The sequence below is a fragment of the Xyrauchen texanus genome, chromosome 3 (genome assembly GCF_025860055.1).
Source record: "Xyrauchen texanus isolate HMW12.3.18 chromosome 3, RBS_HiC_50CHRs, whole genome shotgun sequence".
In the NCBI taxonomy this organism is placed as follows: domain Eukaryota; kingdom Metazoa; phylum Chordata; class Actinopteri; order Cypriniformes; family Catostomidae; genus Xyrauchen; species Xyrauchen texanus.
This window is the reverse complement of record NC_068278.1, coordinates 58,313,227-58,331,695: the sequence shown is the minus strand read 5'-3', so window position 1 is coordinate 58,331,695 and position 18,469 is coordinate 58,313,227. Positions and strand designations below refer to the sequence as shown.

Here is an 18,469-nt window from a genome sequence, read left to right as displayed (position 1 = left end):
CCAGTGCACCCTAGCAGCCATATGGCAACATGCTCCGGCCATATCTCAAAATTAGAATATCAGACAGACATGGAGGTTGGCTATTTTGACACGGGCTGTAAAGCAGCCTTTGTAGAATCACCCTGATAACAGTCTAGCAACCATATGGAACACCCTAGCAACCATATTTCAACATCCATATCTCAGCAACATAACATCACTGAGACATGGGGGTGGGCCCTTTTGACTTAGGCTCGCAAGCACCCTTTTAAGTATCACCATGGTAACCATCCAGAACACCCTAGCAACCACCAAGAACCCCCTAGCAACCACCTAGCAATGCCTTAGTGACTACCCAGAACCCCCTACCAACTAACAAGCAACGCCCTATCAACCACGCAAAACACCCTAGAAAATACTTTGCAACCAACTAGCAATGCCTTAGCGACCATCCAGAACACTCTAGCAACCACCTAACGACGCCCTAGCAACCATCCAGAGGACCAGATTTGGTGAAACTACAAATTTCTCCAAAAAGCTTTGCTTTGCTTTACAAATTATGTAGGCTATTGGGCATTTGTTTTTGTTTTCAAGCTTTACTTAATTTATTTGTGTTGGACAACATGAATATTTTAAGTTTGGTTAAATAAAAAAATGGGCAGGGGATTTCTCATTTCCTTGTCTTGTTAGTGTTTAATGTCTTGTTGTGTTATTTAGAAGAGTGCCTGTTGTACTGTAAGTTTTGGGGGTTACCATTATGGAGAATAGTGGAGTTGAGCTTAGGTTGAGGACAGGTAAACTAAATTAAGATTATTTTTAATTGCTTTACACATCAAGCAATTGCTATGTATATAATCATCACGTACAATTTGCATGCATCCAACATGTTAGCATTAGCTGTACAAGCTAGTTCTGGCTAGTACCACCAACAAAGTTAGGTTTGCTCTAAATTAAGTATTATATTGAGATTACAAGTCATTTTAAGTTCACCCAAATAGTTAAATTGAATGTTAAGTGTCATCTAAATGTAAGAGTTAGCTAACTCAGTATTTCATGTTACGAGCAATTAACATGCATGTGCACAAAATCAAAACTTGAACTTGTTTCAAATATGTATTGCTTTGGAACAACGCAATGTATGAATCTTGCAAAATAAGACCAGAAATATGTATTAAGAAACAACATTTTGATGTTAACACACAAACATACAAAGACAAAAGGAAGATTTGACATTCTACTCACAGTGTTTATTGGGAAAATCTCTGCCTATTACTTCTGGAAAGCTCCAGTCTTGCTGCTTTCTCTATTCTACAAAGACTAACGCTCTGCACGGGCCTCGTTTTTATAGGGATACCCAGAATCAGACAGAAGTGGCAATGATTACGTCTTTCCTGTAAATGATCAACATTGTTTTTCTTTTTATTCTAACACACAAAGGTGATAAATCATAGTACTGGTGCTGGAGTGTGTTTGTAACCTGAAATGAGGTTAGTGAATTTGTGTACGTGGGTCTCCATGCTTACGTGTGAGCTCTTAATGACAGCAGTTTAACTGAAATGTGTAAAAGGCAGAAACCCCTGTGTGACCCTATTATGTTTTCATTTAGCACTTTTTAGTGAAAGCGGCAGGCTCTTTTGTTCCTGACCCAGTTCCTGTGGTCAAACTCACGTGTGGAGTCTGAAAGCAAACACATTGCCTCCTACTGGCACAATGACACACTGCACCCCACAGGGCAAACCGATTGGACATAATTACATTTTCCAATCAATTTAACCATACATGTATTATTTGAGGTATCATATTACAAACAGTGCAGGAGTTAAGGATAACTGAATCGACCAATGGCATGAGTTGGGGCGGGACTATCTGCTTGTTTGGAAAACATATTCAGAAAGCTGTTTTTGAAAACTAAGTTTATTTTTGCAATTCTGTTTGGAGCTAGTAGCACAGACATTACACACTTTAATAATTAAGGTTAGGGGTTTATTTAAACCTTGTGCACTATTTTATTTAGACTCACACTTGTATTGTTCAAGGTCAAACTTGACCAAAAACACTAAACATGTAATTGTTGTATTTTTTTTTTAAAGAAATGTAATAACACTTCTTCTTCTTTTGGCACTGTCAGGAGCACTGTTAGGGTTCACCACAGCGGACCATCCGTGATCCACACAGGTTTTACACCAGATGCCCTTCCTGATGCAACCCTCGGTGGCTGGGGGACTCTCACTCAAACCTTCCTGGTTGTAACAAGAGTGTGTGTGTTCTGCATTGTGGCTAAAGTATTGATTTTATTTGACAAATCCAAACCAAAAATTGCTCTGTGTTATAGTCTCACCCATTCATCGTGTGTGTGTGTGTTTTTGTGTGTGTGTGTGTGTGTGTGTGTGTGTGTGTGTGTGTGTGTGTGTGTGTGTGTGAGCACATGTGTTCTGCATTGTGGATCATTTCTGTCTGTGTGTTCTGCATTGTGGCTGAACTATTGATTTTATTTGACAAGCTCAAAAAAAAAATCTGTGTTATAGTCTCGTTCCTGTGGTCGGTCAAATTTGACCGTAAACATCACAAATGTCTCTTTTTTGTCACATGGACTAAAATAATAAAATCCAGTCAATTTTATTTTCTTTTTTTTTTATCAGAAGGCAAAAGTAAAGTAAGTAAAGCCTCAAGCCACTCAAATGAAGAAAACCATTTTTATTAAAGAAACAAATGATTTCGGTCAAAAATTACTGAACCTTGGATAAGGGTTAAATCACTAACCCTCATTATAAGCAATGGTAATAGTAATGTTTACCAAACACAACTAATTAAACACATACATAAAAATAAAAAAAATATAGAAGATGGCCATCATTCTCATTACCACAACATGAAAGGAGATGGCCATTATGATATTCTCATTACCAAAACACGAAAGAAGATGGCCATTATGATATTCTCATTACCACAACGTGAAAGAAGATGGTCAATATGATATTCTCATTACCACAACGTGAAAGGAAATGGCCATTATGATATTCTCATTACCAAAACGTGAAAGGAAATGGCCATTATGATATTCTCATTACCACAATGTGAAAGAAGATGGTCATTATGATATTCTCATTACCAAAACGTGAAAGGAAATGGCCGTTATGATATTCTAATTACCACAACGTGAAAGGAAATAGCCGTTATGATATTCTCATTACCACAATGTGAAAGGAGATGGCCGTTATGATATTCTCATTACCAAAACGTGAAAGAAGATGGCCATTATGATATTCTCATTACCACAACGTGAAAGAAGATGGCCATTATGATATTCTCATTACCACAACGTGAAAGAAGATGGCCATTATGATATTCTCATTACCACAACGTGAAAGAAGATGGTCATTATGATATTCTCATTACCAAAACGTGAAAGAAGATGGCCATTATGATATTCTCATTACCACAACGTGAAAGAAGATGGCCATTATGATATTCTCATTACCACAACGTGAAAGAAGATGGTCATTATGATATTCTCATTACCAAAACGTGAAAGAAGATGGCCATTATGATATTCTCATTACCAAAACGTGAAAGGAAATGGCCATTATGATATTCTCATTACCAAAACGTGAAAGAAGATGGCCATTATGATATTCTCATTATCACAACGTGAAAGAAGATGGCCATTATGATATTCTCATTACCAAAACGTGAAAGAAGATGGCCATTATGATATTCTCATTACCACAACGTGAAAGAAGATGGCCATTATGATATTCTCATTACCACAACGTGAAAGAAGATGGTCATTATGATATTCTCATTACCAAAACGTGAAAGAAGATGGCCATTATGATATTCTCATTACCACAACGTGAAAGGAAATGGCCATTATGATATTCTCATTACCAAAACGTGAAAGAAGATGGCCATTATGATAATCTCATTACCACAACACGAAAGGAGATGGCCATTATGATATTCTCATTACCACAACGTGAAAGAAGATGGCCATTATGATATTCTCATTACCACAACGTGAAAGAAGATGGCCATTATGATATTCTCATTACCACAACGTGAAAGGAGATGGCCATTATGATATTCTCATTACCAAAACGGGAAAGAAGATGGCCATTATGATATTCTCATTACCACAACGTGAAAGGAGATGGCCATTATGATATTCTCATTACCACAACGTGAAAGAAGATGGCCATTATGATATTCTCATTACCACAACATGAAAGAAGATGGCCATTATGATATTCTCATTACCACAACATGAAAGGAAATGGCCGTTATGATATTCTTGTTACCAAAACGTGAAAGAAGATGGTCATTATGATATTCTCATTACCAAAACGTGAAAGAAGATGGCCATTATGATATTCTCATTACCACAACGTGAAAGAAGATGGCCATTATGATGTGTAACGGAAATGAGAATCATCATTGAAAACAAAGTGAAAAAGTAAAGTAGCTACAAGGTGTGGTGGATACATTACGGTAAAGAGAATTTGGGGGTAATATGTGCTTGTGTGTCTTAAAAATAATGTATTTATTTATTGTATTATTATTTGTTTTTGTTTTTTGGCAATGAATTGGAGTTAAATATGGACATAAACAGAACATTTTCTTGACAGGTTCTGTGAGAATCACCCAATATGGTACCACCACAGTATTTTTTTTGTAAGGGGCGGCATCACATCAGTCAATAAAATTCACAAACCAGAACAGGCAGAAAGATGCATTCTGACAAAAACTAAATGTGCTGTGGCTGCACATCTCACAGTATGTGGGTCAGATTTGATTAAACGGCATTAAACTCTGAATGTGCGTCTTTGAACACCTCACAGAACAGAAGGGAAGATTAGCACTTTTATCGCTAAAGCCAATCAAATGACTTTTCTCACCAATATGAGCGGCTGTGATGCCAATGAACCCACGCATCTATGTTTTTCTTAATCTGTCAGTTTTTGTTTGTTATGGCCAGCAGGGAAAATCAAACCTGAGGGAGGACTATTAATAGAAATGCAGTTGAGCTGTGTAAACGTGATCTGTACTGCTAACTTAAAAGTAAACACTACTCTACAAGATGAATGATTTACACAAGGACATCAGCAGAGTTGCATTAGATGTAAGAGGCCTTCAAAAATGTAAAATCATCATCAGTCCCCAGCAGAGACAATGCTGCCTCACTTTGGTTAACAGCCAAAACATTACTCTCCCCCACATCTCTAAAAATTGTACTTGACTTCACAATTTGTACTTTACTTAAAAACCCCTTAAACTCTGGTGCATTTTTGAGCTGTCACCCACAATGTTTACACTCACATTTAAAAGGTCACCATTCACACATAATGTCTCATTTTTTGAGAAACACCTTCAAATAATAATAAAACTCAAATTATTCTCATTTTATTCCACTAGATGGCAGAAAGCACTAGAAAAATATATCTTTCTCATTCACATTCCATCACAATATACAGATCTGAAATGTAGGTGGCGCTCTAACTTATTTTAGAACTCAACCATAGACATTCAGTCTAATTTTCAGTTCATGCACCACTATCGTTATTTCATCAAATATCTCGGCCTCTGAGTGGACTAGAAGATCAATCTAAGTGTCATTACAAAGCTAAAACCTTCCCCATTGCAATGATACAGTATATACAATTTTGTCCTCATATATTGAAAACATATATTATATTTCTCTGATTATATGTTCAGCATGCTTTTCCTGCTGGATGGCATATTTTGTTCAGGACATTTAAGATATAGACTATTTACACAAGCAAGCTCACAGACAAATATAACATGGCTAATTATTTTAAAAAATGCACAAGGTAAAAGCAGATATATGGCTATTTGGGGCATAGAGCAGCAGTGATATATGACTTGTCCATTTAGATGCAATGTGAAGGACTTTTATTTTCCTATACAATTTCTACCCCATTACCTCTAGAGGGTAATAATTTTCGACACAAATGATTTGAGGCCATATTTTGCTATTTTATGTAACATAAATGCAAAAGTGATGGTTATCCTTGAAAATGTCAGATTTTAAGCTTTCTAATGATATCTCATATTCCTGACTTACGTATACAGATACTTTAACGTTTTAAAGCATAAACGTTTTTTCGGGATACAGCGCCCCCTTTGGGTTTAAGGGGTTTTAATGTCAAATATCATAATTCACCCAATTTATTTATTTATCTTACTGCTCTTATTCTTTCAAAAGGAATACATGTTTATTTTTGACAAATAACTAAATAATGGTAATATAAGCACATTAATGTCAGCAAATAATTACAGATTTGAAAAACTAGATGTATGGACATGGACATGCCCCGTCCTACTTCCGTAAGAGATATATTTCAAAATTTCTTGTTGATTAACTTGCGAATACGTCACTTAACAAACGCCAAATGGGTTCCTAATGCTGTTTTATTGGGTCTTGGTAGCTCAGCGATTATTGACGCTGACTATCACCCCTGGAGACGTGAGTTCGAATCCAGGGCGTGCTGAGTGACTCCAGCCAGGTCTCCTAAGCAACCAGGGAGGGTAGAGTCACATGGGGTAACCTCCTCGTGGTGGTGATTAGTGGTTCTCGCTCTCAATGGGGCATGTGGTGAGTTGTGCATGGATCGTGGAGAGTAGCAAGAGCCTCCACATGCTGTGAGTCTCCACGGTGTCATGCACAACGTGTCACGTGATCAGATGCGTGGCGTGACGGTCTCAGAAGTGGAGGCAACTGGGACTTGTCCTCCACCACCCGGATTGAGGTGAGTAACCGCGCCACCACGAGGACCTACTAAGTATTGGGAACTGGGCATTCAAAATTGGGGAGAAAAAGAGATAGATAGATATATAGATAGATAAATAAATAAATAAACTAATGCTGTTTTATGATCACTGCATTGTATTTTTCCTAATGCAACTTTCAATCTAAGGCTTTTCATGACTACCAATACATGAACAAATTCCCCTATAAATCCCATTTGCATGTCTTACCTTTTGCAGCATGGAAAGCAGATCTTTGTTCTTCTGAAGCTAAAAAATACAATACAAATTTTGAATTGAATGAGCTGGTGCCTTTTAATGAATATTACAAATCAGAAAGGATCTGACCTTACAATAATGAAAATTATTATCTAACTATCTTTATTGAGACGAGGATCTGAGAATTTACTCACTCTTTTCTTATAGTAAATTCTCCATTTGTGATATTCTTTAATTACCACTTCTATCCGTCTCTTCCAGTAGCTTCCCTCCAGAACAATCGCCTGAGAACAGCACACATAAACACATTCATGTTAAACAACTACATGTAACAAATACTAAAAACTACTGTTGAGACTGAAACATGCACTTATAGGATATGCTGGTGTTACGTCCCGTACATGTGTCTGTGTTTGGTTTGTTGTTGTGTTGTCTCTCTCTCTCTCTTTCTCTCTCGCCACTCTGACTGTTTAAAAGCCCGTCCAAAACTAAATGCCGCCAATCTGTTGTTGGCTCCGTGTGACAGGGCGGAGGGCGGGGCCTGGTCGTGATTACACACACCCGGTCCATTATCAGGCTAATTAAGCCTCCTGAAAAAAATATTGCCGGTTCTCGCATCCTCCTTTCCGTTGAACTGCGTTACACTGGTGCCGAAATCTGGGAAGGAAGAGGGATACGCCGTAGTAGAGTTCTCACCACTACAATCCACCCCAACGGAGCAGCCGCAGCCTTCTGCAGGGGGACGGAGGAGCCCGGCCACCTGGAAGTGGAGGAGAAGGGGCTCCTAACCGACCGCCTGGAGCAGTCAGGGCCGCTGCCAGGGGCGGAAGAGTCCCCTACCGGCCGCTGAAACGCGACGGGGTCTCAGACCGCCGACCGTGAGAGGGGAGGGGCTCATTGCCGACCGCCTGGATCGGGAGAACCGCTGCCAGGGGCGGTGGAGACCCCTTCTGTTCCCCGAGAATGCGACCGGGCGTTCCGTCTGCCAGGGGGTGGAGGACTGCCTCCGATCCGCTCGGAGAGGCACGGCTGTCATCCGTTAGAGGGTGGAGGAGTGGTCGACGAACAAGCTACGGTGTATCGGAGAACTGGTGAGTAAGTGTTTTTTTTTTCCATCTCTCTCTCCGCTCTCGCTCACTGCCAATCCGCGTTGGCCTTTTCCCTCTCGTTTAAATTTTACAGTGTTTATTTGGGGGGTAGTACACCATTACAGGAAGTAACCCCCCCCATTTTTCATATTTCTGTTTCCCTCCCCTTGTCCCCTCCCTCATCCAGGTAGATGGGTATGACCTGCCGGCAGACAGGGCTTAGGGCACGCCCTCCCCCAGGGAAAGAGGGGGGGGGTGCACGTCATGCCGGGGTCTCCCTTGCCTGAGAGAATGAGTGAGGAATGTGACAGGGCGGAGGGCGGGGCCGGGTCGTGATTATACACACCCGGTCCTTATCAGGCTAATTAAGCCTCCGAGAGGGATAAAGTCCGACTGCGGATGGTGGTGCGACGAGAGAGAGATCGTTTACGGACATGTCCGTCATGTGTGTGTGTTTGTCTTTTGTTTAAGTTAATCATTAAAATATTGTTTATATCGCCAGGCCGGTTCTCGCCTCCTCCTTTCCGTTGTACTGCTTTGCACTCCGTTTTCTACCACGCCATTGTGCGTTACCTGCTCTAATTAAAAATTGTAAAACGGTCGCTGTGTATCATTGCGCTGTCCTGTTGTATCCGCATTTTGTCACTCGTCGTTGTTCATTGCTCATTCCAAAATTGTGACATTGTGTGTGGCAACATGGGGAAAAGAAGACAGGTACTGTAAGTATGTCACCTGTCATGGTGCATACATAGTTACATCATTTGTATTAGAAACACTAGTTAAGGAGTGAGTGCCACCCTTGTAAGTTTTGTGTTTGTGCTAGGCAGAGCAGATAAGGGCATCTTGATGCTGAAGATCGGCACTGAGTTTCACATTTTGGGATTGGGGTAAAGTTAGCGCATGGTTTTTGTCTTATTCTGTTCTTTGATTTGGCACCGCTTTTCCCCTCTGTTGTTTCTATCGGTACTGCAAATATTGTAAATACCTCAAATTCTCACCTGTTGCACATTACTCGCTATTCACAGCATCTACCATTTGTATATAAATTATCCACTTTGTTTGGGAATATAGCTCTTGATCTTTTATGCACCCAGTATCCACAACAATAACTTAGTCTCAATGTTACACCCTTTATACCCTTAAGCATATTGGGGGTCACAACAGCCGGATATAGGATTATCCTATATGTATGCACACATCTGTGAAATGCTATCAAGTCTGAATAACAGATTCACCTCAGGTTTGCCGTGGGCATCCGCCTCCGAACCCTCCAATGGCGTGACAAACCCACACACAGGGTTCTTCCTTTTTTCCACATCTAAAACAATTTAACAGCATGTTTCATTAATTTAGTTCATTGTGCATTTCTTTAATCAGTGATCAGGTACAAGATACAAGAATAAAGTGTCTTTCAGATGATAGACTTTGCTAACAAATAAGTACCATGGACTTACAATGGTTTCCTGCACATGATAATGTGGTAACACCATGTATTTTTAAACATGAACCATGTTAATATCATGTTTTTGGACAAGTACCATGTGATTACCATGGTATTTGTTGAAGTACCTTGGAATCCCATTCAATTACAATGGTATATGAATATGGTTATCATTTTGTACCATGTTATACATTAAAGTATCATGGTATTCCCATCTAAAGGTAGACCGATATATCAGATGTACCGATTAATCGGTGCCGATAGTTGCTGTTTGGATGTATCTAATTTGGTAAATACAAATATAGAGCATTTAAGTTCATTTCATTTAGTAAGTACTTACTGTAAATATAGAGCATTGTGTCAAAGTAAAGTCTCCATAATATCAAAATAAAAGTCCTGGTGTGTTTTGGGCTTGTTCAAAGTCCCGCATTAAGTGCCAAATTTTGGTTGAACAATAAATTGCATTTATGCATTTGGCAGATGCTTTTATCCAAAGCGACTTACAGTGCACTTATTACAGGGACAATCCCCCCGGAGCAACCTGGAGTTAAGTGCCTTGCTCAAGGACACAATGGTGGTGGCTGTGGGGATCGAACCAGCAACCTTCTGATTACCAGTTATTTGTTTTAGCCCACTACGCCACCATCACTCCATTGCATCTGGGATTTTATTAGTTTTAGACTCTTGTAACAGCTATGCATGTCATAGTAAGATAAGAATAACACATTTTTTAAACATTCTATAAAATCGACCGATTAATCGTTTACCGGCCTAGTTATCAATATAGGCAAAATCCACTATCGGTCGATCACTATTGCCATCTCTGCACCATAGTACCAAAATAGTACTTTTATGTAAGGCCAACACAGATCAAATCGCTCCATAACAAAATATGTGTTACCGTACTTGTACTTGCTTTGAGAAACACATTGGTGTGAGACTAACCAGGGTGAATCGAGACTATAAAGAGCAGGAGACTCACACTGAATGAACCAAGCCCTCCAGATACCGTTATTCAGCCGGATTTTATCCCTCCACAACAGCCTCAAGCCTTTGAAAGACTTCCACTTTGGTGACACAATTTTCCCACTGAGAAGAAACACAAAAATGAAGCTTACATCAGTTCAGTTCATAAAAAAAATAAGCAACGGACCAACCTGGTGGTCCTCGATGCATTTGTATTAAATACCATATTTAAAGGTGCTGTAAGTGATTTCAGCTGTTGTTCTTCGACGAGACTGAGCCATGGCTGAGATACCAAAATTAGCTTTATTGAGAGCAGAAACGGTTGTTAAAAACAACAACTGCAAAATAGCGCCCTCAACTGACAACTGTTATGAACAACATGGCATTAAAATGCATTATGCCTTAATGATTCGCTGCAACTACAATACAATGAAAATGCACAAAATGAATTAACATTAAACTGTTTTAGTCCCATTAGAAAAACGATAAAAATATATATTTTTTTTATCATATTTGATCCATTAGTCTTTAATGGTCATTATCCTCCTGAGGCTCAGCAATACATTTTTGTGTAGGACATTTGTTATTTAAGTTTTTCTTAGCCCATATATGCTGCAGTGGTAAATCTTGGGGTATTATCAGAGGACTATCTGGGCTTTTCAGAGATATCAAATATTTGAGTTTGGTCATGACAACTTCCTCTTCTTGCTCTATAAATATGGATTGAAAGTATCACAGTTCAAATCAGCACATCAAATACAATCTGAAAAAAAAAAAAAAAATAATAATATTTTTTTATTAGATGTATTTTATGCACCAAACACTGTTGACATTTAAAAAAGGGAAATTGTAAAACATTTTTCACTACGTTTCAGGAACTTATGTTAAGATGACATCATAATAGTTTGTAATGTAAAATAATGAGATATTTTTCTGCATCATAATGACAGAAGAGGCGGCATATATAAAAATATATAGACATATTAGTTCACTCTTTAAATATATCTTATAAAAAGTCAAAATTTTCAAAGCTCTGAGATTTGTTTTTGTGTTGGGCATGAATGTAACGTAATGTTGATTGAGAGATATTTCTTAAAAGCCTGATGCATCATATTTGATACAAGGATTTCAACATGCATTTTCAATAAAATAATATACAACCTTTTAACCAAGCACACATTGCATATTTTCAACAAATACTCATTTTTAAATATCAGTAACAATATAATCATTACTGTCACTTTGACTTTATTAAAATAAGCTGTCATTTATCCCAACATAAGTGTCACTTTACGTGCAAGCCTGCCGCCATTTTAAATATATCGATATAAACATTGAAACTACTTTTTTAATATGCAGAAATAACTAAGTAAGCCATTCATGGGTTCATTTGCTCTAAAACTGTAAACACAGTGTCTCTGTGGCACTTTAAATTTACTGTGTTTGTTTTGTTTTGACTGGCCCGCTTTGACCCCACCCAACAACGTTACTTAACCAAAGGCGTGAGTTGGGGGCGGAACTATCTCTTTGTTGGACCAATGGTAGGTGAAAGCTGTATTCAGAAAACGGTTTTGAAAACATTGTTTATTTTTGCAATGCCCTTCTGTGGCGCTAGTTTAACAGAAAGTACACACTTCAGCTTTAAAAGGCTTTGTTTCTGCATTCAGCGTTGTGTGAGCAAGCGGCGCCCTCTAGCGGTTTGGATGGCATTATCCATTTTACCACTTTAATACAGAATTTAAAAGGGGGTTTTGTTCCTTTAGTTTAAACTTTTAATTTTTTGTCACATTCCCTGTTGTCTTTTGTTTTTGTGCTTTTATGTAGAAGTTTAGTTTAGTTCCTGTTTCCTGTTCTATGACGAAGGCAGGCAGAGCATGCGGCTCTAAGTGCAGCTTTTTATTAACAAAAAACTCAGGAAACCTAGCACAGAGCATAACACATGCAAGAACTAACAAAGGAAACAAGAAAACTAAGGGCTTAAATACACAAAGGAACAAACAAGGGAATGAGGAACACCTGGGGAAACTATCAGGGAATGAGAAATAATCAGTGGAAAACCAATCATAAAATGAAACTACAAAGGACTACAAAAACCAAACAGGAAACAGGAACTAAACTAAACTGTCATTTGTAACGTATTCTGTAACGTTACTTAAGGTCATTAATGTAATCTAAATACTTTGGATTACTTCTTCAGCACTGGTAAATTTCTCACTAGTTTTGACTATAAAAACTCTGTCAGTACAGTCAGACAAAATACACATGTTAAAAATACATTCTCTGAAAAACCCAAATATCTTATGCAGTGTTGTTTCTAAAACAAGATCAATCACATTGATCATGATTTTTAGATATTTTTACAGGAAAACAATAAAATAATTATGATCAAGAATAAAATATTTGCCCTAATATCAAAGATCTTATAAAAAAAAAAAGAAATTATGATCCAACTTGAATTTTATTGGTAAAAAATATGATGGTGTCTGGTAACATGTGCATGTAAAATATTAGAAATAGCATTTTAGCTTAGCGTAAAGCTAACAGTTTACACAAGGATTATTTATATTTCTTCTGCTCCAAAATTACAGCAAACGTACTTCTCTGTCTGCTCTTATGAATGTAACACATCATAAGAAAATGTTTCACCGCTGTTCAAATACACTTTGGATCATTTATATGTATAAATGTTTTGCATCTGAATAAATATTAAATGAAACAAATGACAATGAAATGCAAAGTAATCTCTTCAGTAATCAGAATACTTTTAGAATGTAACTGTATTCTAATTACCAATGATTTAAACTGTAACTGTAGTGGAATACAGTTACTAATATTTTGAATTTTAAAAACGTAATTCCGTTACATGTAATCCGTTACTCCCCAACACTGCATTTATTGTACTTTACATTTCTGTTGTTTTAAATAAAATAAAAAGTGCAAAAATGTTTCAGAAGTACAAAATAACCTTTTTTTTCGTTAGAATTGCGTGGATTTTCTCTTTTGGATCCCCATGACTGAAACATGCCGCTAAATGCGTTCACCAAAGCCTCCGCAGAATGTGACCCCGTGAAATCCTGACAGTGTAGCACAATGTTGTGTCTTTTGAAGTTTGAGTCAATAAAGTGCGCTGTTAAGCTTAGCAGGGACATTGGACAGGCGTCTGCACTCCATATATCACTTGTGAAGCTAATATGTACGCTATCATTCAGAAGCTTGTCAATGTGTGTGTGCACGGATTTGTACAACGCGGGGAGACACACATCAGTTAGATATTTCCTGCCTGGGGGGTCGTATCGTGGATCAAGGCAGGTTAGCAGGCGACGGAACCCTTTATCCTCCACAACGGATAGAGGTTGTTCGTCGAGGCAAATTAATTCCATGATACTGGACGTGATGTCTTTCCATCTCTTACTATCCCGGCTGTATGGTTCATGTCGTTTAAAGGCATCACTCACAGTCGGCTGATTGAGGGATGGGGATGTTTGCGTCGGCTGGTTTAGTCTCTCATACTCTGCATATTCAGCTGTTGTATGGCGTGTTCGAAGATGCCTAATCATGTTGGTTGTATTAAAATGCCGTTGGTGTATTCCACCTCGAGGGATTTCAGCACGACATGTATTGCATATGGCTAATTTTATGTCTTTGTCTGACACTTTGAAAAACCTCCAGACGGGAGAAGGAGAAGTCATTTTGCTGCTGTCTAGCCAGCTCTGCTCTGCTATTGTGTTCCCTGTAGCGCCACATGCAGAAAAGTTGCGCGAGTTATTTACATCCGTGATCGGCTTTTTTGATCGGCGCTTTTGGGGGTTGCCGATTGAGCTATTTAAAGCCAATATCGGCCGATCATGATCGGCGGCCGATCAATCGGAGCATCACTAATCATCATGATATCACTATTAGCTATTTTTTCTTTCAATTTTGACAAAATTCTCCAGATCCAATCCATGTTTAATGGCAATTATTTATTGTTAGAACAGTGAAAAAGCTTTTATAAATGTTTAAAGCATAGTTCCAATGTAAAACAGCGATTTAATGACAAAATAAGGTAAGTGGCAAAATATCGGTATCGCCATCAGCTAATGACTATTTGTTAAAATCGGTATCGGTATAGGTCAAACATTTTCATATCGCATCCTTAATTTTAACAATAAAAACATCTATACCATCTTTATATTAAAATCAAAGACAATAGTCTAACACATATTGGGTCTTGTGGACATAGCAGACAAATTGTGAAATCTTCCCTTTGCACCCTGTTGGCTACGTCAAAACTTTTTTTGTCCTTTCTTTTCTTCATCCAACGTCAGTAATGAGACACTTTGAACTGTGTTTGCAATCACAATTATGTCATCAGTCGAATGCTGCGACACAGCTGCCCATCTGCCAACACACTGACAGCACTTTCCACCACGTACGGACCATTTTTATGCACTTAACCTCAAAAAAACACAAGACAAGTGAGCAGAGAGTGTTGTGTTCGCTCTGTTGCTAAGAGCCAGTTGAGAATGATTGCTAAAATGTTGGAAATGGCTTGAAATGACACCAAACAGTGTCGGGAAACCAACACGGAGAGTACGGCATTGATCTGAAAATATACGTTAATTGTCCGCGTCTCTTTCCTGTATACCGTCAACGTGAACCGCTCTTAAGAAAACAGTGCAGGGTGAATTATGAGCCAACGTTTATAACTTTGAGTAAGAGGTTTGTTCAAATCACAAACCATAAGCATATGTGAGCAACAGCAATATTGTTTCTTGCCTTAGCAAACACCACGTATTATACCAGAGAACACTCAGTCTGATTTTTGATGTCACAGTAGGTTTATCTGACTGTTAAAAAACAACAGTAATAATGTTATAGTCACGTTTGTCTGTAATGCTTTTAATATTCGGGATGACTCGGCACAGGTGATGTTGGGTGACCACATTTACATGCACTTAAGAAACGGTTTATTCCAGGGTTTAGCACCCAACTTTCTTCCCAAAACAGCAGTTTATGTGGCCATGTGAACACATTTGCGGCGTTCTTACAGGTTTGTAAAGATTGCACATATGCATGAACAGACCAGATATTTAACAGTTCTAGGAGTACAGTGGGAAAAGCACAAACACTACAAACTATACTCATTTATACACATCAACAACATTTAAAATACTGACTACTGTGCCTTATGTTAGGGCTGGGCGATATGGCCAAATTTGTTATCACGATAATCTTTTTCATATTGTTCGATATCAATATTTATCACGATATACATTTACACGTTGCACTTTCTTTTTTTATTTCAAAGTTGACGGAAGAAAAGAAGAAAAAATGAATTCTGAACAGTCAAAATAGTCTCTATAAAACTGCACAGGGGGTCCCGAGACGGCCAAAGCAGTGCAGTCTGTGGGAACTTTCACCAATTTTACCGTCTTTTACCGTTTATCCATTGAAAATGAATGTTAAAAGATCATCTGTTTGTTCTGAAGCATAGTGACAACAGTCCAGTGTTTGTTGGAATATTTTAACATTAAAATTAAATATTTTTTATATTTCTTTAGATTCAGATACCCAAGTATGGGGCACAGAAGCCCTCGTGACTGTGGAATGATGCTGGATGGGGGTTCAGGGGTGTCCCGAGAGAACATTTAGAAAACGTTTTTTAAAAAAATGCAAAAAACATTTATATATTTTCATTAAAGTGAGAGACCCATCGACCAACTAGTAATTTTAGTCCTTTTCCGTTCCAGACATCTAATTAACTTTCACAACATTAGAACAGAAATCGATTCGTTTATTCGATTTGTTTATTATTAAAGGCTCGTAACGTGCTGAATAATAAAGATACATTAAGAAGGGAAAAACGTTTTGGTCTTAAAGGTGCTTTGAAACCACGTTAACTCATGCGGCGCTTCATGTCTGCACACATGCAGGGAAAAGAGGCGACGCGAGCGGAGCGGGACGGGGCAGAAATGATGCATGTTTGGTGCTAGAGAACAATATTGAAGATTACAGCGCAGAAAGATCAGAGCTGTCGTCCACATCACTGTTGTTCTGTCACGCTCTTCACTAGAGACGATGAGAGGACGCAACCGTTGTCATGAAGTCTTGCGGTGCGGATGGAATCAATCCGGTGTCCGACGTAGCCAAATCGTTAGCAAGGCAGCTAGCATTAGCACGTTCATCCAGTCTGACCCTACGTTACCACTGGCGCGTTGTGAGCGAAGCCGAGAGCGTTTTCAATTAATTCCTATGAAAGCCGAGTGTCACGCTGGCAAGGTGGATCGTAGGATTGGGAGCGGTGTGAAGCGAGATCTCTCCTAGCGCTGTGAGCGCCTTTGAGCGGGTTTCACCGCCCCAGAGGAAACGCAGCCTGAGAAAGCCAAACTGCTTGCGTTTTAGCGACACACAGTAAATATAGAAAATTCCTCAAAAGCTTATCGTGGATTTTCGATAATTTTCGTTATATATCGATATCGTTTTATCGCCCAGCCCTACCTTATGTCTACGTATATGTGTTCAAGTGCACCGGGGGAATCCCAGAGTTTTAGGTGAGAGGGTAACCCCACTATTGCGGCACAATTACACTGCAGGTTACGATAGAAATTTAAGATATATAGATACTTGCACTCCTGATATCCCATGCTCGATGCAATTAAACTCAAACATAGCCTGTTTATATACATGTTCTTACACTGATTATGATTAATAAGCCGAAAAGTGTGTGGTCATGTAAATGCATTAAACACTATTTCTATATCGGTGTAAGGTCATAAACAGCGTTAGAATAAACTGATCAACACAGGTAGCTTTTTACCCATTACCCATATCATGTTGCATTTAAACATCTTTACTGGCATCCTTACCGGCTTATCCAATGTGTGCAAGTGTTGTGACATTCCACTTCACGGTTAATAATGTGATTATTTACAGATCTCATGTAAATGTGGATTTCTTGCTTTGACTGTTTTAGTCAAAAATATCTTTAAATAAGCTGTTTTGAGAGTAATCGGCATATTGGTGTGCATGTAAACGTGCAAGAAAGAAAAAAGGAACCAGTAATACATAGTTTAATATATGATTACCTAAATAATTGACTCAATTGTTCACTAATGTATTAAAGGAGACATTTAGAAGAGGAGAAGAACATATCAGTCAGGGGTGAGACGGCTAACAAAATACGTTTTGCAATATTCACAGTTTAAAAAACATTAGTTCGGTGAAAGTGGCACGGGTTACTCTGTAACTTTCACCTCGTCTGTCTTCCAACTCCTGTCAAAGTCCAGCTGGGTTTTTTTACTCAGTCAAGGATTTTACAGCTGTTTCGAAAGGAAATGCTGAATTTAACCTACTTTCTCTGTACATTACTCAGCCAGCCTATGGAATTAATAATGCTTAACAGATGTTAGATTTACAGAAAAAAATAGATACTTTTATATTGATCTGTTCAGCATTATGTAATCATAAATAATCATTACTTGGAAGTACTGAAGGAAAATAAAACACATTGTAGTAGCACAGGCTTGGCAAAATATTTGCATTTACCAATAACTATGATTAAAAGTGGATTAAATCAAATTATAATTGCCATATAGTTCAGGCAGATTTAAACAAATCAACAAAAACATACAGAACCAAATGCAATATGTCGAATTAAATAAAACTCCATGCAACAATTAAAATGTAATTCATCTGTTCTTTAACTGTTTTATGGAGCCCTATTAGAGGACAGGGCAGGAATTTTTTTCTGAAATAGTTTTGCGTTCCCTCGCAATAGTTTGATTTCCCTCGCAATAAGTTTTGTGTTCCCTCGCAATAAGTTTTGTGTTCCTTGTAATAAGTTTTGTGTTCCTCGCAATAAGTTTTGCGTTCCCTCGCAATAAGTTTTGCGTTCCTCATAATAAGTTTTATGTTCCTCATAATAAGTTTTGTGTTCCTCATAATAAGTTTTGTGTTCCTCATAATAAGTTTTGTGTTCCCTACGTAATAAGTTTTATGTTCCTCATAATAAGTTTTGTGTTCCTCATAA

General features: G+C 38.2%; 1 protein-coding gene across 1 annotated transcript in view; it reads right to left on the bottom strand.

Annotated features, from left to right (window-relative positions):
- Window positions 1–18,469, bottom strand: part of LOC127631762 (carbohydrate-responsive element-binding protein) — a 38,057-nt gene that overhangs the window by 16,128 nt on the left and 3,460 nt on the right. The window contains exons 2-5 of the mRNA XM_052110073.1: window positions 10,475–10,581; window positions 9,287–9,369; window positions 7,158–7,247; window positions 6,976–7,014 (exon numbers count right to left, since the gene is read on the bottom strand). Of these exons, the coding sequence (XP_051966033.1) occupies window positions 6,976–7,014; window positions 7,158–7,247; window positions 9,287–9,369; window positions 10,475–10,581 (319 nt within the window). The remainder of the gene's footprint in view (window positions 1–6,975; window positions 7,015–7,157; window positions 7,248–9,286; window positions 9,370–10,474; window positions 10,582–18,469) is intronic.